At 41.6% G+C, this 26,657-nt stretch overlaps 1 protein-coding gene across 8 annotated transcripts in view; it reads left to right on the top strand.

Annotated features, from left to right (window-relative positions):
• The window catches only part of cast (calpastatin), a 187,096-nt gene that overhangs the window by 80,452 nt on the left and 79,987 nt on the right, over positions 1-26,657 (top strand). For all 8 annotated transcript variants that reach the window (XM_080189093.1, XM_080189095.1, XM_080189091.1 and 5 more), the window contains exons 4-13: positions 6,966-7,091; positions 10,255-10,335; positions 14,244-14,300; positions 14,597-14,653; positions 16,938-17,027; positions 18,124-18,219; positions 19,323-19,385; positions 20,607-20,732; positions 24,609-24,665; positions 26,394-26,483. In XM_080189093.1, the coding sequence (XP_080045219.1) occupies positions 6,966-7,091; positions 10,255-10,335; positions 14,244-14,300; positions 14,597-14,653; positions 16,938-17,027; positions 18,124-18,219; positions 19,323-19,385; positions 20,607-20,732; positions 24,609-24,665; positions 26,394-26,483 (843 nt within the window). The remainder of the gene's footprint in view (positions 1-6,965; positions 7,092-10,254; positions 10,336-14,243; positions 14,301-14,596; positions 14,654-16,937; positions 17,028-18,123; positions 18,220-19,322; positions 19,386-20,606; positions 20,733-24,608; positions 24,666-26,393; positions 26,484-26,657) is intronic.

Below are 26,657 nucleotides of genomic sequence, written 5' to 3'. Positions count from 1 at the left end.
CTCCTCCCCTGCTCAAATATCAGACTCCTTATCGAACATCCAATACAGGTTGAGCAGAACTTTCCTCCAATTAAATATTGGGAAGACAGAAGTCTTTTCTCCAAATCCTAACTACTGACTCCATTCCTCTGCTTGGCAACAGTCCGGGATTAAGCCAGTATGTTCACAATTTTGGTAACACATTGATTTCCCAACCATGTATTCATACATAAGAACTAGGAGCCTACTCCACCATTCAATAAGATCATGGCTGATCTTTTCCTGGACTCAGCTCCACTTACTTGCCCACTCACCATAACCTTTAATTCCTTTACTGTTCAAAAATCTATCTATGTTTGTCTAAAAAATATTCAACGAGGTAGCCTAAACTGCTTCACTGGGCAGGGAATTCCATAGATTCACAACCCTTTGGGTGAAGAAGTTCCTCCTCAACTCAGTCCTAAATCTGCCCCCAAGTTCTGGTTTCATCCACCAGTTGAAACAACTTCTCTGTTTCTATCTTATGTATTCCCTTCATAACTTTATATGTTTCAATAAGAGCCCCCCTCATTCTTCTAAATTCCAATGCATATAGCCCCAGCCTACTCAGTCTCTCCTCATAAGCCAACCCTTTCAACTCCAGAATCAACCTAGTGAATCTGCTCTGCACCCTCTCCAGTGCCAGTATATCCTTTCTCAAATACCATCACTTAGATCACTTGTTTTCACCTGCAAAACATTGCTCAATCTTGTCCTGCATCAGCCAATGAGCTGCAGAACCCTCATTCAGTCCTTCATTCCCTTTAGACTCGGCTATTGTCCCCTCCATAATATTGGATCATCCAAAATTTTGCTCTCTGTGTCATCCTTTTTCCTTTCACCCCTGTGCTCACTTACATACATTGGCTCCTGGTCGAGCAACATCTTGATTTTACAATTCTCAATGTTGTTTTCAAATCCTTCTATGGCCTTGCCCCTTCCTATCTCTATATTTTCCTTTAACCCCTCAACACTTTAAATAAGAACTGGGCAGAAATGTTCATTCATTTCTAGGTCAGCATGGTAGCACAGTGGTTAGCACTGCTGCTTCACAGTGCCAGTGACCAGGGTTCAATTCCTGGTTTGGGTCATTGCCTGTTTGGATTTTGTACATTCTCCTTGTGTCTGCCTCGTTTGCTCCGGTTTCCTCCCACAGTCCAAAGACGTGCGAGTTAGGTCGATAGGCTATGCTAAAGTTGCCCTTTAGAGTCCTGAGACGTGTAGGTTAGAGAGATTAGCGGGTAAATGTGTCAGGGTATGGGGGTAGGGCCTGAGTGGCATTGTGGTCGGTGCAGACTTGATGGGCCAGATGGCCTCTTTCTGCACTGTAGGGTTTCCATGATTCTATGATATCTGTGCGATTCTAATTCAGGGCTCTAGTGTAGCCCTAATTTTAATCACTCCAACATTGGTGGCCGCACCTTTAACTGCCTAGGCCCAAGTTCTGGAATTCCCTTCCTGTACCCCTCTATCTCACATTCCTCCTTTTAACACACTCCTTAAAACCTATCTGCTTGACCAAGCTTTCAGTCATCTGCCTTCATAAATCCTTAGAACCGTAGAATCCCTATAGTACTGAAGGAGGCCATTCGGCCCATCGAGTCTTCAAAAAAGCATCCCACCCAGGCCCTCCCCTCCGCCCAATCCCCATAATCCATGCATTTACCATGGCTAATCTATCTAACCTACACATCTTTGGATTTTTGGAGAAACTGGAGCACCCGGAGGAAACCCCTGCAGACACGGAGAACGTGCAAACTCCACACAGCCAGCTACCCAAGGTTGGAATGGAACCTGAGACCCTGGCGCTGTAAGGCAGCAGAGCTAACCACCGTGACATTGTGCTGTATGGCTCAATGTCACACTTGTAATACCCCTGGGAAACACTGTGCATTTATTATATTAGAGGTTTTTTATAATTATAAGCTGCTAATAAGCAATAATTCCTTTATTAGTTGTTTAAAGGCTTTCATGATGAAAGTAGGAACATGGAGTAGGATGATCTTATAGAATTTGCTCCAGAAGAGCTATTGTTATGTGAGGACAGTTCCCTGGGAGAATAAGTGGGCCACAATGTATTGAACAGCATATCGGCCCTTTATCTGGGGGAATGACTGAAACAGGTGAACCAAGGAGTTGTGTAATGGAGGTTGGGGATGTGGGTGGGATCTTGCAGCTGATTGGTCAGGCAGTTGTTTTTGAAATAGGTTAATACTTGTTAACATTCTTGCTGTTGATTAATGGAGTGTGCAGAATAGATAGTGATGTGTTCCTTGAGTAAGTGTAGCCAGATGTAACTAATGGGATAGTTTCTGACAACACCTTAACGATCAACATTCAGTATTCATTTTACCATGGAGATAGAATAATAATTTTTGATACCACTTCTTGACATTCTCATTATTATGTCTCACACTAATACAGGAATAGTACAGATAATCCACTAATGCAAGATTGCTATGAGCCCACTCACACTGGCAGGTGTTTGAAATACCAATCTTTGCAACATCCTTCACCCTCCAATTATCTTCCCCACTCTCATTAGAAGAGCCTTCTCCATCGGTGATAGGAAACATCAACCATAAGAACTTTGCTATATTAATTCTACCCTTCAGCTCAGTGAATTCTCTTCATACAAGACTGACATAACTCCACCTATTATTTGTTCCACAACAATTACTTCCACTGAGATGAGAATCAGCCTTGTGTACATTGGTTCCTCCTTACCCAGACAACAAAATATACACAAGTAACCTGAGAAGCTCTAGTCCACTCCCCCATGCTCACAGAGAAAATAAAAATATTTTTACAATCCAGGAATTTACAGCATATCGTGATTGCAGACTTGTCCACATTGGGAATACAGGTTGTAGCCCACACACTAGACCTATAGATGATCAAACCTGCTTCAAATACAGTTGTCACAGACAGTTGCAGATGAGAGGGAATTGAAATCTCTCTTTCCTTTCCTTTACTGTCCGTAATCAGTGTTTTTTTAAATGAAGATTATGTATGTTTCTCAAGCCCTGAGTTACAGTCAATTTCAATAATCTGTAGTGTTATTCATGTGATTAAATGAAGAGGATTGATGTTTTGTCACTCACTCAGCGTTCTCTCAGACACACAAACACACTCTCTGTATGAAGGACAATACAGTTAGGATTCTGCATGTTTACAAGTTACAAACAGAAGAATAACTTGTAGTTATGTGATTGGCTTGTTGTGTGCAGGCCTGGTGGAGAAGGGATTCTTTTCCACTCTTTAGATGTAGCCAGGTGATTTCAATCACCAATTTCATATATTAAAGTTGTTGTAGGATTCCTTTGAAAAGATTATCTTTTTAATAGGTCATGCAGCTGCTTGTTGTAATTTTATTAGTAGATCAGTGCTTGTGGACTTGAAGATGATCAGGCTTGGAGACTTTACAATGTTGGAGTCACTAGTCTCAAGTCATAGATGTTGCTCCCTTTGCTGCTGTTGTTTCTTTGTGGTGTTTGCAGGCTGACAGCTTTCTCTTGATTCTTAGAATAATAAGATTCACTTTCTGTTATTGGTTTTGGTCATGTGACCACATGATCAATTCTTCTATTGCCCACTCAGAATAATTTGAAGTTAGAAGGTGCTGCACAATGGGGAATGGTTGGTGGCCATTCACACCTGCTTATGATGAACTGGTTTCTGCAATTGCATTTGTTAAGTTTGGAGCTCAGAGGCAGTGGGGCTAAGAGTCCAAGAATTTTGAGATTTGGGTAAATACACAAAAACACAGCGGTGTGAATTCCATAAATTATTTTTGATACAGTATGTGCATTCAATGTCCACCCATGGTCATTCAATTGGGAACTTCCTGGAGACTCGAGATACTTCGGAATCCATTGTTATGATCCCAGTTGATGTTACTACTAGACAAGTCAGATCCCAACATAAACAGAAAAAGCTGAAAAATCTCAGCAGATGTGACAGAGATCTGGGAGAGAATAGAGCTACAAGAGCTGTCGGACCTGCTGAGATTCTCCAGCTTTCCCTGCTTTTGATTCGGTTTCAAGCATCTGCAGTATTTTGCTTTTTAAGTCACATTCCAAGATGGAACCTGGCTTGATAGGTCCTAACTTTTTTTTGTTTGGAGATGTGGATGAACAGAGTCACAGGATTACCAAGTAACCTTTAACACAAAAAAATCAAGAAATGAACTACAATACAATATTCTTGATCCCACAATAACTTTACAGACAAATGCAGAATAGGAAGGATAACATAGGGTGGCATGGTAGCAATTGGTTAGCACACTGTCTGTGTGGAGTTTGCACATTCTCCTCATGTCTGTGTGGGTTTCCTCTGGGTACTCTGGTTTCCTCCCACTGTCCAAAGATGTGTGGGTTAGGTTGATTGGCCATGCTAAGAAATTGCCCCTTAGTGTCCAGGGATGCGTAGGTTAGAGGGATTAGTGGGTATAATATATGGGGGTGGGATTGTGTTTGGTGAAGACTGGATGGGCTGAAGGGCCTCTTTCTGCACTGTAGGGTTCTATGATAAGTTATAAAATCTTATCCTATACTCTAATATTTTCAGTAAGTATACAATCCATCAAAACTGGGAAGTAAACTGTGGTTAGATGCACCACCCTCTGAAACCAAGTAACAGCTACCACCCAATATAACTTCTGTTGATACCTCATCAAATCCCCCCAGCTGCTTGTCACACTGTGAGCCTATTCGGTTCATTGGCACTCTGACTTTCACACAAGGGTCTCTAATCTCCACCCTCAAAAAACACACTTTGAAATATTCTCTCACAGAATGCTTTCTCTCTCAAAGCTTTACCAAGAATCCACCCTCCAGGATTTCAGCATCTTTTGGTGTTCCTCTGCCCTGGATCACCACGTGCATTCAAGCTTGCATTGCTCATGTATTCAGCCTTGCCAACTCAACTCCATTATTTCATAGGCTATATTAAAGTATCACCAGACTTTTGATTATCTTAGATATCTAGGGGGCGATTCTCCCAAAAGTGCTGAATTGTGGGAAAACTGTTCTAGATTATGACTGTTTTCTCAGTTCAACTTTACACTCAAATCGCCGCACTCTGTGCAACTCTCTCTTTAACTTTGAGCCTTTTCTCTGCATTTTATTTTATCCTCACCTAACAAGACCTTGTTCGACTTCTTGTCCTTTGTTTCTTTAATTTAACTGTCTGCCTGAGACATAATTTTGTCCCCACTCCCTGGTTTTCAGAACTTTGTTCTTGTGGGAAATCTGCACTCTGCAGTTCCCTTGTCCTGTGTCCAGCTTCTTCTGGCACTAGCTTACAAATAACTCAAAAGTTCTTTCTGTCTCAGGATGGCACTGGTTGCTAAGCAACAGCCTAATTTTTCTTTAAACCTTTTTTGCTTTCATGTTGCAGACCCTCATTATCATGTAGGCACTGAACAACCCGTTCAAATACAGAAATTAAAAAAAACTTATTTAAATCTGTGCTTTATTTTTGAGGCCCACAAATACAAATATAAATTTGTTTATAACTGTCTCTGTTTCCTGACACCATGTAGAAATTGTAAAAGTCACCTGACCCTCAACAGCAATCTTAGTAGTCTTTTACTGTCCATTTTTAAAAGAAAAAGTGGTTCCAGAAAATGCTATACTGAATATCGTCCATGTTTAAAATTATGATTGTAACATACCTTTACTGGGAATGACACAGTAAATGAGAGAAGTCAGCAATCATCAGACATGACCACCTTGACAACCACCACATTCAGTGGTCCAACTCTAGACTTATCTCATCTATCACACACTGACAGACAAGACACGTCAGAGAGGCCAATGAGATTTAATAACAGCACAAGGTCTGCCAAGACAGCAGCCATTAATAATGATTAAGTTAGATGAGTCATAGAGTCACATAGGTTTACAGCATGGAAACAGGCCCTTTGGCTCAACTTCTCCATGCCGCCCTTTTTTTTTAAAACCCCTAAACTAATCCCGATTTCCTGCCTTTGGCCCATATCCTTCTATACCCATTGTACCCATGTAACTATCTAAATGCCTTTTAAAAGACTACGACTACCTTTGGCAGCTTGTTCCAGACACTCACCACCCTCTGTGTGAAAAAATTGCCCCTCTGAATACTTTTGTATCTCTCCCCTCTCACCTTGAATCTGTGCCCTCTAGTTTTAGACTTCCCTATCTTTGGGAAAAGATACTGACTATCTAGTTGACCTATGCCCCTCATTATTTTATAGAGCTCTATGAAATCACCCCTCAATCTCCTATGCTCCAGAGAAAAAAGTCCCAGACTATCCAGCCTCTCCTTATACCTCAATCCATCAAATCCCGGTAGCATCCTAATAAATCTTTTCTGCATTCTTTCTTGAAGAAGGGATAAAAAGGAGGCTCATGTGTTGAATGGAGAGAAACAATGAGAATTGAATTTTAATCCAACACAAGTACTGCACACAGGAAGAGAAACAAAACTTCATCAATGGCATTTAAATAGCTGTGGGTGAAGTTGAAAAAGTTTGAAGGATCATAACATATCTGTGGAACTCTTTGCCACAGAAGGCTATGGAGGCCAGGTCATTGAGTGTCTTTAAGACAGAGATAGATAAGTTCTGGATTAATAAGGGGTTCAGGGGTTATGGGGAAAAGGCAAGAGAATGAGGATGAGAAAAATATCAGCCATGAATGAGTCTGTCTTGCCAATTAATGGGCTGTGTGGCCTAATTCTGCTCCTATGTCTTATGGTCTTAAATTGGAACCAATGTGACACTCAACCCAGAAACTTAGACTGAGCTTAAAGCATGCTGTCCATCCACCATCACCCATTTTATTGCTAATTCCCAAGACAAATTTATGCTGGTTTGATAGAAATACATATTTTGCTATTTGTCAATGTTTTAGCATGTTTGTTTCATGATTCTACTTTTAATGCTTTTGGAATCCTTTCTTCAGGACAAGGCCACATCTGGCCACTCAGCAGAATCAAGTGGAGCCCCTGGAGGGAAACAGCAACAAGCACAAACCGCAGCCTGCCAACAAGCCGAAATGGGTCTGGGATGGTTCAAGTCAGCGGAAGTGGTAATTTATATCAGAGTTGACATTTGAATTAAGATCTAAAGGACTCCAAAAATGATTACAAGTGCCCTCCTTCACACATGTTAAGTAACCTTGGAAAACTAGCTCATGTGTAGAAGTTGTTCAGCTGAACGTATTGGCACAGATTTTCAAGCTACTTCCACCTATTAGTGCTTACACATTGAGAACCCTACCATGACCATAATAGTGCAGGAGATTGCATTTTCATCTGCTCCAGTTTTCAGATAATCTCAATCCAAACAGCCAAAGCTCTTGCTAGAACTAGCTTGGAGCGTCATTTGTATCCAGTATTTAGGGTCAAATCCAGCTTCCATCTCTGTGTTAGCACTATCACTGTTAATTCCTGATTCATAAACCATTGTTGGTACAAGTTGAGAGGTAGCCATTTTCATAAGAACATAAGAACATAAGAAATAGGAGCAGGAGTAGGCCATCTAGCCCTTCGAGCCTGCCCCGCCATTCAATAAGATCATGGCTGATCTGTCGTGGCTCAGTTCCACTTTCCCGCCCTCTCCCCATAACCCTCAATCCCTTCTTATCAAAAACCCATCAACCCGCTTCTTAAAAATATTTAGCGAGGCAGCCTCCACCACTTCAACGGGCAGAGAATTCCAGAGATTCACCACCCTTTGAGTGAAGAAGTTCCTCCTCAACTCCGTTCTAAACCGCCTCCCCTTTATCTTGAGGCTGTGCCCCCTAGTCCTACTGTCTTTTTTGAGCGGGAAGAGTCTCTCCACCTCTATCCTATCCATCCCATTCATCATCTTATACGTCTCAATGAGATCTCCCCTCATTCTTATTTAAAAAGATCCTCAGATACAGTGAGGTAAAATTGTAGAAAGCTTTGCGAGATACTTTGGGTAGAGTTTTCCATGCTCCCCTGCAGTGCATCTTATGGCCAGGGCCAGGATCTTCTGATCCCACTGCTGTCAATGGGATTTCCCATTGTATGTGTGGCCCGCCACCAGGAATTGGTGTTGGGCCACCATTGTGGGGGCTCACCATTGCCAATCCTGCCAGTGGGAATGACTGGAAAATTCCAGCCTTTGTCTGCATCGCATTATGGTTATGACTCTTTATATAATTTCCCGGAATGTATCGTGGCTTCAGAACAGATCGAGCTCTTAACGACCTTTTGACATTGACTTAATTCTTTCTGTGGTTTTCTGGAAAAGAAATACTGAATGCTGTCATTCTGAGATGGAACAGCAAGTTTGTGCTTCATGGTCCACTGCTGTTTCCCTGCAGCAGCGTCTCAGAATTCGTTGCAATGAGTTAGAGAACAGATTTCTGGACTTTGGTGACATGCTCCAACTCCTGTGAAAATTGGTTTCTGCAGCTATAATAGCTTCAGTTTGAGCCAATATGGTGGCAAGCTGAGCTTGCATAATTGCAGCCTGAGCTTTCACTGTGATATCGAAAGATTGGGTGACTTCTGCTTGTGTTGCAAAGGAGGTGCGATGTTGACTATCAGACACCGCATGATAGTTGAATCTGCAAGTGAGCTAATGAAATTGTGCAGCACTTTGATATTGGAAAGGGTAGCTTCCGAGCTCTATACTGGAAAGGGTAAATTCCAAGATCTGCGTAAAGCTCTTTGCCAAGTTAGACTCCTTCATGTTCCTTGACATTATCAGCAAGCTTTCGGGCAGGCCTGTCAATGAATGCACAAAGCATTCCATTGTACATACCCATCAGCCTTCTCTGTATTCGACTCCATTGAATGCTCATCCAAGTGCCCTGCAGCACAACTTGAGTGTGGTCTCACCCTCCAACAAGCTGGTATCTGTGCTCTGATCACAGGCCTCTCATGCTGCACATCCCCCTTTGTGCCTAACCTGCATCCAAGCTATCCCCTAAAGAATGTACAGTCTGAGTATCTGGGTTGGTTGACAGTATGAGAGTGAATGACATGTTTTTCTTCTTCGTTGCTATCTTCTCCTTTCACTTCGTTCTTTTCCATCATCAAATGGCCAGTTTGCAGATTTAAATGTCTGAAAGGAGAAAGGCACAGAGTAAACTTGTTATAAAGTTGTCTCTCTCATGTCAAAATCATTTTTACAATGACTTCCAACAGCTGGTGCAGCCAAACCAAATCTCTCATTGAAATGGTGCAGGCTGGCTTTATGTAGTGTTGGCTTGCTTGAAGTCATCATTGGAAGCAAGTGGAGCAGCTTAATTTCTTGATGCAACCTCTACACCCATTTTTAGTGGTTACTGAATTATAGGGCCATTGCCTGTTAGTTTATCTCATTGCTGCTTGTGGGATCTTTCGATGTGTACATTAGTGCCACGTTTTCAGACATTACAACAGTGACTACATTTCATAAGTGAATGCTCAGTACTATAACACTTGGGTTTTACTGAAAAAGACACATGCTGTTGAAGCTTTTCACTTTGCACTCTTCTGGACAGACACAAGAACGCAAAATTTCAAAGGGGAATCAATTTATACTGCATGAGAAAATACTTTATTGGCTGTAGAACGTCTTTTGGATATCCTGAATGATGCTAAATAAATGCAAGTTCTTTCCTTAAAAGATACTGCCCAAATAGCCTGTCTAGTTTGAAAATGACCTGAGCAGTTCCATTTCATGCTCAGTCTCTGGCCCAGCTAGCGTTTACACTCTAGGGTGGGAATTAGCTGAGGCAGTCATTCAAGTCCAGAGTTGTTGTCGTTATGAAAGTTTACATTTGCATTGCATGACTGTCTTTTCTATCAGACTGGGGCTCAGAGGAGAGCAGCCTGTGGGATATCTGTAATGTAATTAAACACCCCTTTCCGCTTTGTCAACCAGCCTGCTCAGAATGAAGAAAATGGTCTAGCCCAAAGCCTGTGTGGTCCCATTATGAGCATTTGTGAGAGTTGCTATTGCTGGTATCAAGTACTGTGCAACAAATTATTTTTAAAATGAAGTGTTATTTGTGGTTAACCACTTTCTCTTGCCGTTTTGCCACCCAGGAATACTTTGCCTCAACTGACAGAAAGGCAAGGGATTGGGATTAATGCTAGCTTTTTTAAAGAGCCAGTACGTGGATGATGGGCTGAATGGCCTTCTCTATGCTGCATGATTCTATGCTCTGAGAACATGGTTTCACCAGAGTATGACCTAAACTTTGAAAAACATTTTTCCACTTTCCAAAGGATACAAAGGAAAAGCCTCTTGCAAGATCTGCATCCTTGCCAGCTACTTCGGTTCATAAAACCACTGATCCGAAACTTCAGGTACTAATGAATTTTACATTTCTGTTAATATAATGTTACTTGCTTAAAAAAAGGTAAGGACTTTTTAAAACTACATTTTGTTCAAAATTAGCTTGTCAACAACGTAACTCTGATGGTGGTGTCTCTCTGGCCTCATGCTGTCAGTCACAAATCACATTGTGGCCACAGAATGTCTCAAGAGAGGCCAAATGTGGTTTGCGTTGGGGAGAATCCCTTTTGGAATTCTCCCTGCTCCCGGGTGGAAGTGTAATCTGGATCACATCCAGCGAGGGGATGAAATAGATTAGCATACTTAAAACATAATTAAAAATGCAGAATAGGCATCAAGCCATCTTCACCATGCCCCTTCAATTGCCCCATCTGCCAACGCAACGGGAAGCCAGTAAGAACCACCGCTGGTCTCCACAAATGGAAACCAGGCCATTTGATGCCCATGTCGGGGGGTGCTCAGAGGCCATAGGAACCCCCAGGTGGTCAGTAACATGTCCTAGCACTGCCTCCTCAACACTGGGGAGGGCTGGTAGCAGCAATTGGGGGTGGTGATGCCAGTTGGTGGGGGGATATCTTTGCTGGCGAATAGGAGAGGAGCGGGATCTGTCTGTGAGACTGTCAGGAGATCTCTAAGAATGCTACTACTGGTACAGCATCTCCACAGAGCCAGCTGTGCAGGTGTCTTTGGGTCCAGCATATCTCTTTTCTGGAAGAGAGCGCCCAAACTCACCTCCCCCCCCAAAAAAAAAAGTCTAAGCCTGGGTGGATTGTGACCTGAATCGTGCCGACCCACTCACTGGGAATCTTACCACTTTTCCCATTGGGGACAACACTTAGAAATATTTTGGGAAATTTGTGCCCTTTATCACATTTCAGAAATGTTTGCCTGCAATTCTACTTCTGGAAGTTGTCCATTTCAATATTTCACTGTTTCTGTTGTGTATTCTCTAGTAGAATAGAAATGACAATAGGCCATTATTTAGCTTTTGAATTGATTCTTCTGACAAATGTCCTAGATTGTTTTGAAAAAAATTGGTTGCATTTTGAGTGCCAGTTTGCAGTGTGCAGTTAATCATTGAAATAAAAATATTACTGGAGTGTCCAATTGGAAAATGATTGGTAACTCAGAAACAATGACAATTCACTGATAAACAATTGCATCTGTCAGTAACAGTATTTCAATTGTTAACTGAAGGGAATGTCCCAGTACCTTTGAGAATTCTGTGAAGGAGTTTGGCTGGATTACATAGCAATAAAGAAAGATCCATGGTCTGTCCATACTAATGCAAGGATTTTGAGTTTGCAATAGCATTTTAACAATGAAAGCTGTGTTTTGTTTAACCCAAGTTAAAGGGAGCCTAGTTATAGTAGCTGTATTTGTCAAACTAAGCTTATTTCTAATACGGTTCACAATATACTCCTGAAATTCATTTTCTGTACTAGAAATTTGAATGATCCAATAATTTGAATTTAGAAACATACATAGCCCAGCAACATGGATATTCTTCTATAATAAATTGAATTATGCATGATATGCTACATCTAGCACAGCATAGCTACTCAGCACCCTTCATCTATTAAGCTTCCCAATGGGGAGGAGGAAGAGGAAGAAATGTTCGCTAACACCAGGCTAATTGATCTCAAGCAAGAGTAGGCCATTTGCCCCTCCAAGCTTGCCCTCCCATTCAATGTGATCCTCTATCTGAACACCATACTCAGTGAGGGTGACAGTCAGACCAATGCATCATGAGTGGCATGGACATGCATTTGAAAAATGAATTTGTGAATGGTGTTTGTGGACTTAATAATAATTAGATTGACCTCACTTGAGGTAGGATCACAATGAATAAAGATCGAGCTGGTTGGGTAACAGTGAATGAAGGATGGGAATGTTTTGAAGCCCAATTAAGTGGTATGATGGTACTACTGAAACTTATATGTACATATGTGAATCAAACCTGCTACAACCCCTCCCAACTCCAAGATGCTGAAGGCATCACTTGTGTGAGTGGAGGTGTTGCCCCACTATACAAACAAGGAGCAAGAGTAGGCCATTCAGTCCCTCAACCCTGCTGGCCATTGAATAAGATCATGGCTGATCTGATAGTAATCTCAAGTCTGTATTGTGCCTGTGCCCAATAACCTATTACCCCCTTGCTTACCAAGAGTCTATGTACCTTTACCTTAAGAATATTCAAAGACTCTGCTTCCACCATCTTTTGAGGAAGAGAATTCTAAAGATTCACAAGCCTCTGAGAGAAAACAAATTCACCACATCTCTGTTTGAAGTGGGCAACCCCTTATTTTTAAACAGTGACCCCTATTTCTAGATTCTCCCACGAGAGGAAAAATCTTTTCTACATCCACCCTGTTAGCACTCCTCAGCACCTTACATACCTCAGTGCCCCTCAGCACGCTGTCATTTTTATCCCGTCCACCACATGTAAACATCGGTAATGGGAGCAGGACACAGGGTCAGGATTCCTAGCTGCCTGATCCCAACTTTACCCCTTGCAGTCGCTCTTCAGAAGTGCCAATTAAAAGCTGGTAATCAGTGCAGGATAATGGTGGAAAGGAACCAAAGTTTCTTATTGGAGAAAGGGGGCAGATTATTTTTTTTCTCCCTTTGGCTTCCTTCTCTAAATCCCTCACCACTGCTACTGGTGCTGCAATGGCATTTCCACCAGCATTTTATTCCCTCACTGCGTTAGGTGTCTTTTTACTGATAGGAACCTTGGGTTGTCTGCTCAGCAAAAGTAATGATGTTTCACCCATCTCAGAACATTGGCAGGAATGAGTCCGTGGATTACTATTATAAAGGGGAGAATCCAGTTACATTTTATTTTGGGGAGGCTCACTGCGGGATCTTCACTCCCTTTATCAAGATCAAATCCTAAAATTGTAGTTGTAAACCTCATAGAAGCTTTTTTTTTCAAATCTAGGAGTTCAAAATATTGTCAATTGTTTGATAAAATAAACTTTGAATAGAAAAAATGCTTAGTAGAATAAAAACAGTAAGGTTTACTTTGTATCACAATCCTAATAGTGAATGTAAATGCAAATGGTTACTATCATCTCCCATATTATAAATGAGATTGGACTGCCAGAAATCTCTTATCAACAACACCGAATTTCTATAGTGCCTCTAATATAGTAAAATGCCCCAAGGTGCTTCAGAGGAACATAATGAACATGGCACCAAGCCACATAAGATAATATTAGAGCAGATGACCAAAAGCTTTGTTAAAAAAGTAGGTTGATAGGAATGTATTAAAGGAAAAGAGAGAAGGAGAGAGGTTCTGAATAATAGGAAGGGAATTCAGAGCTAAGAGCCAAGGCATGGCCAGCATTATTGGAATAGTTAAAATTAGGTATTGTCATGAGACCAGAATTAGACTTGTGCAGATGCTTCGGAGGGTTATGGTGCTGGAGGTTGTTATTGAGATAGGGTGAGGCCATAAAAAGATTTGAAAATAAGGAAAGAAGTTTTAACATCAAGACTTTGTTTGACTGGGAGCTAATGTAAGTCAACCAGCAAGAACCAGGGCAGCAGATGCATAGGACCACCACCACCTGCATGTTCCCCTCCAAATTGCATACTATTCTGACTTGGAAACATATTGGCATTCCTTCATTGTACATGGGTCAAAATCCTGGAACACCCTCCCTATCGTCTCTGTAGGTGTACCTATACCACAAGGACTGCAGCAGTTCACAAAGGCAGCTCACCAGAAACTACTCAAGGGCAATTAGGGATGGGCAATCAAAATGTTGGTGACACCCACATCCTGTGAAATAACTTTTTAAAAATCATAGGAGTAATAGGCAAACAGGACTTGATGTATGTTAATATAGTTTTCAAAGCCTTACATAGTCCAATAAAAGGAAGTAAAAACTCAATTTTCTTTCTTGCAAAGGCATCTCTGAAAGCTTCAACAGCTGCTCGAGTTTCTGTGGGTAAAAGTGGTGCTAAGGTAAGTGAAAACAAAGAGTAAAATGTGAAATATATGAATTCTGTTCAGAGCAGGTGATTATTGTAAATACTGAAGAAGGAAAGCAGTGACGATATCTATATAAGAATATTTTTTATCATATATGATCGCCATCTTGTTGAATAATATGATTAAGGATCAAGCTTCATATTTAAGGTTAAATTTGAATTAAATGCCACTTTTAAAATCTCAAAAGAAATATTGAAAGTAGGTTTAGGAACTTGACAGGGTCCACAAGGAAAGATGGAAAATTAAATGTATTTTTCTTTCTTGCAAAGGAGCCTCTGAAAGCATCAACAGCAGCCCCAGTTTCTGCGGGTAAAAGTGATGCTAAGGTAAGTGGGGAAACAAAGAGTAAAATGTGAAATGTATGAATTCTATTCAGAGCAGAAACGGATCTGTGCGGTTTGGGTCTTTGACATTTCAGTTGTCTTCTACAAAATGACGGCCAACACAGATCTGTACAACATCAGTTTATTCAGTGCATAGTTTTCTATTGTCTCATTCAAAAGATTATGACTTTGAGCCTCACTACATTCTTGAGCTTGTCACCTGGACCAACCCAATGTTGTCAATAAACAAAAACCTAGTCTACCTATTCAGATGGATGAAGCACTCCTGTGGCACTATGAAAGAAAAGCAGTGGCTTCTCCTGTGTCTTGACTGATATTCCCATTTAGCTGCAGAGGCTTGCAGCCTTGCAACAATCAGGAATGAGACACGCAGAATAAATAGGCCATGCACAAGCAACATTCTGTTTAAAATGCACACGTGAATGGCTTTGTGTCAGTCTCAGAGGGATCACATAGTGCATGTTGCTGGCTATGCACAAGAGACAGACATTAAATGGAAAGGGACCAGAAGATCCTGCTGCTGTCAGTGGGGTTTTTGTGGGACTGGAAAATTCCACCAGTGGGTATGGCCAGAAAGTCCCTTTTACAAATTCACGAGAGCAAATTTTAAATTCACCAGTTATTGTGGAAATTAAAGCCAGAGGACGGAATTCTCCCATGGGCCTATCAGTGGGTTCAGGCATGGGTGTAAAAATTTATTTTACGCTAGCATAAATTTCCCATGGGATCTTCTATTGATTACACCTTGGCAGTTCAGGAAACCTGTTGGTGGCCTCCATACAACTGATTTGCATCCCCCTAGTGGCATTCAGATTTAGGCCCAACTGGAATCTTCCACCCACTCTAGATTCTCCGGGACACCAGCAGAAAAACACATTGGTCCAAGCGTGTTCTGGACCAATGTGGCGAGCAGATGTCGGGATGCACCTGAACAATGCCTGGGGCTGTCTATGGAATGCAGAATGAAAGATGAAATAAATAGGAATCAGGGGAAGCTCCCTGCAGATTGGAGTCAAAACTGACACAAAGGAAGATGGCTGTGGCGATTGGAGATTAATCAGCTCAGTTCCAGGACATCACTACAGATGTTCCTCAGGATAGTGTCCTAGGCTCAACCATCTTCAGCTGCCTAACCAATGACCTTTCTTCCATAATAAGGTCAGAAGTGCGGATGTTCCCTGATGACTGCACAATGTTCAACACCATCCACAACTCCTCAGCTACTGAAGCAGTTCATGTCCAAATACAGCAAGACCTGGGCAATATCCAGACTTAGGCTAACAAATGGCAATCTCCATTTCCCTGAATAAGTGCAGCTTGGCACTGTCCAGGATAAAGCACCCCACTCAATTGCTATCTGTCTCCACCACTGATGAGCAATAGATGAGTGTATACTATCTACAAGATATACTGTAGGAACTTAGCAAAGTTCCTTAGGCAGCACTTTTCCAACATACAATCATACCATCTCCAGGGACACAGCAGCAGACACACACGGGAACAACACTACCTAGAAGTTCCTCTTCAAGTCACTCACCCCTGTGACTTGATAATATATCACTGGTCCTTCACTGTTGCTGGATAAAAATCCTGGAATTCCCTCCCTACCAGCACTGTAGGTGTATCTACAGCTCCTGGACTGCTGTGGTTAAAGAAGGCAGCTCTCCACCACCTTCTGAAGGGCAACTAGGGATGGGCAATAACTGTTGGCCTAACCAATGATGCCGTAAAAAAAAATGAAAAAAATGCAGGTACCCCTAGACCTGGGAACACCACAGCAATGGGTGGGGAAAGCATCTACAGGTGGATCTTCCAGGTTCAGTGTCATCAAGGAATTATATCTTCCAGCCTCAGAGTGTTTCGTCTTCTTTCTTCAATAGTGGGTCGGTGATGTTGGGCATCTTTTCAACATGGATACAATGGCAGGCTGCGTGCCATCAGGCCTGCACAGGATGTGGCGTAAAACCTTTGGTACATAATTAATAAGATTGGGGCCAGAAGATTTGGCATAGTTTCCCACGGGCCCCCACAGCGGGAAACACTCCACGTTCCTGCCTCCATCATAGGACTTAGTCCTAGGTGGATGGACTCTGCCCCAGGCTGCCAGGTTCGAAGCTTCCTTTCAAGTGAAGTACATTAGGAAATTGTCGGTTAGTTGTGAGCAACAGTTGCTTGGGTTGTTTTTAAGGTACATTTTTCGATTGCAGTCAGAATGTATTTCTGTTAAATTAGGACAAATTGAAAAAAATATATTTTGTTCTTAAAGGGTGAAGATCCATTTGACCTACTTGCAGGAACACTTCCATCAGAAGCACCGGACAATTCAGCTCCAAAATACACTGGTCCTGAAGTAAAAGTACAAATGAAATTTATCTCATTATACTTTGTTTTTGAATAATTATTGCATCATTTGTTAGTGTTTCTTGGTAGAGCTAATATACATCTCGTCATGTGAAAGTAGTTTGATTGTAGCGCTGTCCTTCCCCAGTCCAACAATAACAGTAATGTAACTGTAATGGTACCACTTGCCATTCTCAGCTTCTCCAGTTGTGAGCCTATTACATTGTTAAAAAGTAGAGCATATCTATTACCTTTCCTTGCTCAAGATGTTTGGCTAAGATCAAGTGTAGTATCGACATGCTGCACTTGACTGAAGTCATTAGGTTACGTTTCAGCTTCGTTTGAAGCAATTTTTAAAAGCGGCATCTCGGCCTTTTGACTAAGATGCAAATGAGATCAAGCCTTGGAGGAGGAGCTACACCTACTCCAATCAGCTTGGATCATGTAGATCAAGCCCAAGACAGGTGGTGAGAGCCCTGTCTTGTCACCTTGGATCGGGAATGTCTCAACTTGTTGGGACTCTGAATTGGATTTAATTTGACTTGATTGGATTGGAATAAAGTTTTTAAAAAAATTACCTTTCTTTGCTTCAAGATGTGATGCAGGAATTTCTGTCTCCTACGTCAACAGATGCATGCATTTAAAGCCCCTCCAATGTTGAAAAGTATCTGAAGCTATTTCAAGACATTTTTGTCCGATGCTGCTTGGTTTTCTCATTGAACCCACCTAGAGCTATGAGGCTTGAAGTTAAAGGCTGACAACAGAGAAAATGACGTTGAATTCCTGCCTGTTAGTGGGTGTAAATGAACCATTTTTTGTGGCAGATTACTAAGATGTGTCATTTTCACATTGACTCAACTAGTGTACCCCCCAGTGCCTTTGACTGATACGTGAGGATGCCTTATGCAAGTTTGGTTTAAATGGCTTGTGATTTCACATAGAGCATCCTCCACGTCCTTTTCATACTGACGTCAGCTGCAATAGACCTTTACAGTCGACCTTTTCGGAAGCCTGATTCACTTAACTCTAATTATTATCTTCTTGAAATGCTGTTAATGGATATTGAATTTGTGAATTCCAGTTTTGAATAATTTTATTTCTTACATTTTCAGGAATTAGATGCTACTAAGAAGAAAGCTGAAAAAGTGGGAGAGAGGGAAGAATCTATACCACCTGACTACAGATTTAAAGAGAAACCTGATCCTAAGGTTTGGTCCAAGAATCAATTTGAGACAAGCCAATAATTATATCAATAATTTTGTATTTTCAAAATATATCCATAACTGAACATTGAAAAAAATTCCTACAATGGTCTAATATCAAAAAAAGTACTTTCGTAATTTTTTTTGCAATAGTAATTATTTTGATATTAAATCTTGTGAGCTAGCTGACAGAATTACAAACTAAAAATTGCCCATTAATTAAACAGTAATGATTGAACATCGCTGTGTAAAAGAACATAAGAAATAGGAGCAGGAGTAGGCCATCTAGCCCCTCGAGTCTGTCCCGCCATTCAGATCATGGCTGATCTGATAGTGGTTCAGTTCCACTTATCCGCCTGCTCCCCATAACCCTTAATTCCCTTATTGATCAGAAATCTATCTACCTGTGACTTAAACACGCTTAATGAGGTGGCCTCCACTGCTTCAATGGGCAGAGAATTCCAAAGATTCACTACCCTCTGAGAGAAGAAGTTCCTCCTCAACTCTGTTCTAAATTGGCTCCCCCTTATTTTGAGGCTGTGCCCTTAGTTCTTGTTTTCTTTCTAAGTGGAAATGATCTCTCTGCCTCTACTCTGTCTAGCCCCTTCATTATCTTATATGTCTCTAGAAGATCTCCCCTCAGCCTTCTAAACTCCAACGAGTACGGGCCCAATCTACTCAATCTCTCCTCATAAGCTAACTCCCTCATTTCCGGAATCAACCTGGTGAACCTTCTCTGTACTCCCTCCAAGGCCAATATATCCTTTCGCAAATAAGGGGACCAAAACTGCACACAGTACTCTAGTTGCGGCCTCACCAATGCCCTGTACAGTTGCGGCAAGACCTCCCTGCTTTTATACTCCATCCCTGTCACTATAAAGGCCACCATTCCATTTGCCTTCTTGATCACCTTCAGCATCTGCAGACCGGGTTTTTGCGACTAAATGCCTTAACAGACCAACTTATTGCTTGATTTCCTTTCACCACAAGACATTGGTGTCTTGTGTCAGTATAGCATAGAATGTTGAAATATTTATCTCTATTTACGTTGTTGTTTTATCAGCTGCTTTCCATTTTATATTGTTCAAATTGTTTGTTTGTTGTAACAGGATAAAGGTACAGTGGCTTCTCCCTCCACTGGTCCAGGGGCAAAACCAAAAGCAACAGAGAAGGTAAAGTATTTTATTCCCCTCAGTGAAACTCAGCAGGACACCTTTTGATATGTCAGTGACTCTCACTATATTTTATTGATGGTACTGGTTAAAGCTGAGTAAGCTCAGTGGTTCTGTTGGTGTCAGTAGTGATACTTCAGTTGTCCAAGATTGGAGGACGCCACACTCTCAGGAACACAAATCACTGGAAAGATGGAGGCTGAGGGGAGACCTGATAAAAGTCTGCAAAGTTATGAGAGGCATATACAGGGTGGATAGTCAGAGGCTTTATCCCAGGGTGGAAGTGTCAATAACAAGGGGGCACAGGTTCAGGGTGAGAGGGGGAAGGTTTAAGGGAGATGTGCAGGGGAAGCTTTCCACACAGAGTGTGGTAGGAACCTGGAACGTGCTGCCAGAGAAGGTGGTGGAAGCAGGCACATTTGCAATATTTACGTGGCATTTGGATGGGTACATGAATATGGAGGGAATAGACTGAGTAAGGGCAGTTTTTTAGTTTAGTTAGGACATTATGATTGGCACAGCATTGGAGGCTGAAGGGCCTGTTACTGTGCTGCACTTTTATTCGTTCTTTGTGTGTGACCTCCTTGTTAATGTTGGGTAGGACAATAGAGAGGATATAAACAGAATGTCAGAAAAGAGAAAATGAAATGTTTCAGCAAAACCTCATTTCCATCATATCTCCAACCCCCAGAGTATTTTCTTACTCTTTGCTTAATGATCAGAATGAAAGAGATTTTAAAAATATAAAGGGATTAATACAATTTTTCACAAGCTCCAGTTTCTAAATCTTGCAAATGCAATGATTAAATTTAATTCCATTTTGAGAAGATGGCGTATCATTATTTCTCTTTCATACAGATATACATAAGTACAGATTATAGTTCTTTCATAATTTTTGCACATTGGTTACAATGTCAGCAATAATGTCTTGTGGAGACAGATAAACGTCAGGTCTAACTGCATAAAGACAATCTGTGGGAGTTTATCCATCACACTCTCTTGCATGTTCCAGAAGCAGCACTGACCAATGTTGTCTCCCCACCCATTCTGTAGTAACATTGGCGTGTGAAAAGCTAAAGGGAGGGAAGGAGATAATGGGGAAATAATGGCACTTGCTGTTAATGAAGGTTCATACTTTGTGCTTCAGTATTGAGAATTTGATGCCTTTGCATGTATGTTCATTGAGATGGTTTAACTGCACTTATGGTGTTGTTATTACAGAGTATGACAGAAGATGATATCCTGGATTCTCTGTCAGCTGACTTTGTCCAAAGTTCTCCAGCTCCGATTTCTAAATGTTCAGCTCCAACCTCTCATGCTGCAGTTCCACCGTCCATACAGAAGGAGGTATGTCTTCATTTTTAAACTGTTAGAGACTATAAATGGTGTACGTTGCTAATTCTTAGGGCCACTGCCTGATTCTGGTTTTACAATCTGTCAAATGCAAGCAAATGGAATAAAGAAACATATCGGTTAGATTTTAATTTGTGCAGTCATATGAGACGAGTGGTAGAAATGAATAAACCGTTCTTACATTTCTCACAACTTCTATTTTTGTTGATTTCAGTGTGTAGCACTGACTTCTGACAGCTCCACCATCCGTGTAGAGCCTCCATTCTCAGCTGTCAGAAACTGTGGGTGGAGCAGTCTCCTGCATTATACCATTGGAGGGACGGCACTCACATGATTCCATCTTTAATTATCCAGTCACAACCATAGAATCAGCTGCTGACAGCTCCTGCACCATTTTCTCTGGAGTCCCCCAAGGAGCTGTTCTTTGCCCCTTTCATATATTTCTTACAACACTTCCACTGTCTTTAGTTTGTCACAGTGTCTGACATTCAGTACTGGATAGGCAGCCAGTTCCTCGATCAAAGTGTTGGGAAGGCAGAAACCAATGCCTTCAATCGCCAGCACAATTCTCCCTATCGACTAGCCGAGTCTGAAAACCAGACTGTTCGCAACCTTAACGTTGTAATTGATCCCAAGATAATTTCCAACTTCATATTCACTCCATTACCAAAACTGCCGACTCCCACTTCTGCAACATCACCTGACTCTGCCCCCGCCTCAGCTCATTGATTTATCCAAGACTCTGTTATCACTAGAGTTTACTGATCCAGTGACTTATTGGCCATCTCCTGTCTTCCACTCATCATAGATTTTAAATCATCTGAACCTCTCGTTTCTGTATGTATCCTGATTTGTGCCAAATCCAATTCACCATCACCCCTGTGCTCACTGACATAGAGTAGCTCAATAAAAGCAGAAAATACTGGAAAAACTGGACAGGTCAACACAATGGCTAGACTTTGACTTGTGCAAATGTGTGAATCAAAAACTCGTTTTACGTCTTCCACAACATTTATTTTCACCAAGTAATCCCTGAGATAGTGGATGATTCTATGAGAAGAAATGGAAGAGCATAACACCATAAGATGTAGGAACAGTAGTAGACCATTCAGCCCATCGAGTCTGCTCCACCATTTAATAAGATCATGACTGAACTGATACAATTTTCAACTCCACTTTCCTGCCAAATCCTCATAAACTTTGATTCCCTTACTGATTAAAAATCTATTTATCTTAACTTACACATACTTAATGATCCAGTCTCTACATCCCTCTTTGGTAAAGAATTCCACGGATTCCCTACCCGCTGAGAGAAGAAATTCCTCCTTGTCTCTGTCTTTAATGGGCAAACTCTTACACTGAGATTAGGCCCTCTGGGCCAGGGTAAGATACTCTTCCAGAGAGTCAGTGCAGATCCAATGGGTCAAATGGCCTCCTTTTGCACTGTTGGGATTCTAATCTTATATGTTTTAAGGTCATCTCTCATCCTTTCATACCCAGGGTAAACCTAGTGAACCTTCTCTGGACTGCCTCCAATGCCTGCATATCTTTCCTTAGATAAGGGGATCAAAACTGTTCACAGGAGACAGAACCTGGATTCTCTGGAGTTTAGAAGCATGTGAGGTGATCCCATCGGAGTATTCAAAATTCCAGCAAGGTTGAACAGGGTAGATGCAGTAAGGATATTTCCCCTGCTTGGGGTGGGGGTAGCGTGTGTAGAACCAGATGAGAGTTCAAATTAAGAGGTAAGTCACTGAGGGCTGAGATGAGGAGGAATTTCATCACTCAGAGGGTGGTCAATCTTTGGAATTCTGTATCCCAGAGTGCTGTGGAGGCTTAATTATTGAGTATATTCAAAGCAGAGGTTGATACATTTCTAGATAGGAATTACATCGAGGGATAGCAGATAGTGAAAGAAGGTGACTTTGAGGTAGAAAATCAGCCATGATTTAGTTAAATGGTGGCACAGGCTTAAGGGGATGAATGATCTATACTTGCTCCCATGTTCCTATTTCCTTTGATTTTAATGGAAGTTTAAAAATAAATCTTGTTCAAAACAAGATATTGTTTGATCTCTCATCTGTAGTGTCAATAGTGTCAGGATCGTGTTTATTTCAATAAGATTATCTCTCATTTTTCTCCATGCCACTGAGTATAGACCCAACCTTTTGTTATGAAACAGCCCCTTCATTGCAGGAATCAGCCGAGTGAACCTCCTCTGACCTGCTTCTAATACAAGTATGTCCCTCCTTAAATAAAGAGATTAAAACTGTACACAGAACTCTAGGCATGGCCTCATCAATGCTACCCCTGTAGCAAGCTGTCCCTACTTTTCTACTTCACCTTTCTTGCAATAAAGGCCAATGTTCCATTTATCTTCCTAATTACATGCATTCTGTGCAAGCTAACCTTTTGTGATTAATGTATATGGACACCCAAATCCCTTTCTACTGCAGCATTCTGCAGTCTCTCTATTTCAGTAGTAGGATGTAGGTGTCACTGGCTAGTTTGTTGTCCATCCCCAGTCGTCCTTAACAAAGTGGTAAAAATGCCTTCTTGGACTGCTGCAGTCCATGTAGGTACACTGACATTACCCACTGGCAGTGCCAAGGTGCCCCTAGGGCATTGCCAGTTTGCCCCAGGCTGGCACTGCCCAAGGAGCATCCTGTCTGTCCCCTGACCTCCTGGGGGAGCCTCTGTGGACTCTCTTCATTCCAGCAGGGTCAGGCTGCCTGTTCCCTGTTTATGACTGAACAGTCATACACCTCGCTGGAGTGAATCACTCCCGGCAGGGGTCGGGGTGGGGTCCATGATGCTAGAGAGTCCGGAGTCTTCAGTCCTGGGCCCACTAATTATGCAAATACCAATTATAATATTGAAATTAGCTTTTGCGCCGATTTCTGGCATGGAGCTGATGATGCTGAAAATATTTGCCACAGAAACGTGTGGAGGCCGTGTCATCCAGCGGGAAGCCTGCAAAATGGCATCTGGAACTAGAGCCGCACAGCAAGCTGAGAGAATTGACCCGTTGGTTTTGCCAGATCTGGTAGAAGAATGGCTAAATCAGTGGTCCCTTTGAGCTCATGTCCCTTAAGGGGGTGGAGATGCAGGCCACGCCGAAGGGAATGGGCAGGGTGAAAGATAGTAACTAGGGTATCAAATGTAGAGATGATGGTGCAGTCCAACAAATCAGTAGCTGAAAAAATGTTACGATAAGCTGAGGGGTAAAAAAAGGCCAGAGTTAGGATTTTGGAAGTGCAATTGTATGTGAACTTAGGGATAGATTTTTTTTTACAGAAAAATTACTGAAGGAGGCAAATCCAGAAGGAGAAATAACAAAATGGAGAAATAATGCTGGTCCAAAAAATTTCTTCCTTCTGGGCAGTTGGGTGTGGAGGGGGATGTGGATGGTGAGGGATACAAGGAAATGATCAGAAATGGCCTTTTCTCTGATCTGTACAATTGGACTAGCAAGACCATGTGAGGTGACAATGTCAAGAGAGGAGCCATGAGTTTGGGTTGGCCTCTTATCCTCCTATTTTAAACAGGATAAGAGGGCAATGAAATCAGAGAAGAGAGAACATAAAAGTTGAGATGGGGGTTGAAATCAGGAAGATGAGAAGGTGTTTAGTGCAAATGCTAAAGGAGGAAAACATTGAAGATATCGCAGTAAGAGTATTTTTATCATACATGGTTGACATCTTGCTGAACAATTTGATTAAGGATCAAATTTCATATTTCACTTAAGTTTAAATTTGAATTAAGTTGTTACTTTTGAAATCTCAAAAGAAATATTGAAAGTAATTTTGGGAACTTGACAGGATCCAGAAGGAAAGAGGAAAATTGAATGTATTTTTCTTTCTTGCAAAGGCACCTCTGAAAGCTTCAACAGCAGCCCCGGTTTCTGCAGATAAAAGTGATGCTAAGGTAAGATGGAGAAAAGAGTAAAGTGTGAACTGTCTGAATTCTGTTCAGAGCAGAAACAGATCTGTACATTTGGGCCTTTTGAGATTTCAGTTGTCTTCTATTAAAAAACAGCCAACATTAATCTGTATAACATCAATTTATTTTGCTGCATAGCTTTCTGATGTCTGAGTCAAAAGCTTATGGGGGGAATTTTCCCATCCTGCCCACCACAGGAATTGTAGCAGGTGGAGGGAGGATCATGAGAAGATCTGTTAACCTCGGATCAATAACAATAACGATGCTTGTTTTGAGATTTTCCGGTTTTGGGGCAAGCACAGCTGGAAAATCTTGCTCTATGACTTTGAGTCTCTCCACAGTCTTGAGCTCATCACCTGGACTAACCCGGTGTTGTCTTTCATATGTGAGAATAAAGCAGGGCCCAGTTTGGCTATTCAAATTATTGAAAAGTTCCGATGGTATTACATAAGAAGAGAAAAGATTTCCCCTATATCTTGGCCAGTGTTCTCATTAAGCTGCACAACTGCTCAACAATTGAGAATATGCTGCACAGGGAACAAACTGGTAACGCACAAGTAACTTCCCCTTTAAGGTGCATGTGGATCTTACTGCACATCAATCTTAAAGGGACCACATGGTGCAAACAACTGACCACTATTTGGTAGAAAGAATGAATGACTGAGACGTTGGAGTGCCAGTCAAATAGACTGCTTTGTCCTGGATGGTGTCAAGCTTATTGAGTGTTGTTGGAGCTGCACTCATCCAGGCAAATGGAGAGTATTCCATCACATTCATGACTTATGCCTTATAGATTCTGGACAGGCTCTGGGGAGTCAGGAGGTAGAGTACTCACTGCAGAATTCACATTCTGTAACCTACATTGTAACCACAGTATTTAAATGGCTAGTCCAGTTCAATTTCTGGATGTTTCTGGAGTCTCCAGGATGTTGATAGAGGGGGATTCAATGAAGGTAATGCCTTTGAATGTAAAGAGACAACAGTTGGATTCTATTTTCCTGGAGATGGTCATTGCTTGGTACTTATGTGGCACAAATGTTACTTGCCACTTATCAACCGAAGCCTGGATATTGTTCAGGCCCTGCTCCATGCAGGTAAGGACTCCATCAGTACTTGAGAGGTTACAAATGGTACTGAAAACCATAAGACAGCATTTGACTGAGTGTGGTATTAAGGAGCCCTAACGAAAGTGAAGTCTGTGGGAATAAGGGGAAATCTAGGCATAGCCAACACAAAGAAAGATAGTTCTGGTTGTTGGTTACCAATCAGCTCCAAGGCATCACTGCATGAGTTCCTAATCCTAACCATATTTAGCTGCTTCTTCAATGACTTCCTTCCATCATAAGGTCAGAAGTGGGAATGTTCACTCATGACTGCATAATGTTCAGTGACCCCTCAGATACTGAATTAATTGTGCCCACACTCTCATGAGGCACGTCCTTCAATAAGACAACTGTGGAAGTGCGATGGGTGGACAGTTCTTTCTCACCCATTCCTTTCCAATAGATTTGAGCTTGACATGAGTAACAGCAACTACACTCAGCAATCATACTCTCAGGGTCAAGACTCCATTTCCAAGAAGAGGATTTCAGGCAATAATCAGTTAATTCCAAGCAACAGTTGCTTGGGTTGTTTTCAGCAACATTATCATTGCTGTCAGATGTTTCCATTGATACTTGTTACAAATTTTAAAAACATGCGTTCTTCTTAAAGGGTGAAGATCCATTTGACCTACTTGCAGGAACTCTTCCATCAGAAGCACCAGACAATTCAGGTCCAAAATACACTGGTCCCCCAGTGAAGGTACAAATTAAAAATATCTACTGATACTTTTGATCTTTGAGTAGTTGTTGATTTTTGTAGAGCTTGTATACATTTGTATGCCAATATCAGTCTTCTTATGGTAACACTCTCCTTTCCCCAGCCCAACTGCAGTTTGATATAACGTACATATAATATATTAGGATGGCACGGTGG

Source organism: Carcharhinus amblyrhynchos, chromosome 5 (assembly GCF_965287045.1).
Source record: "Carcharhinus amblyrhynchos chromosome 5, sCarAmb.v2.hapA, whole genome shotgun sequence".
NCBI classification, from domain to species: Eukaryota; Metazoa; Chordata; class Chondrichthyes; order Carcharhiniformes; family Carcharhinidae; genus Carcharhinus; species Carcharhinus amblyrhynchos.
Note: the sequence above shows the minus strand (reverse complement) of the source record. Positions and strands in the feature narration are given on the sequence as shown.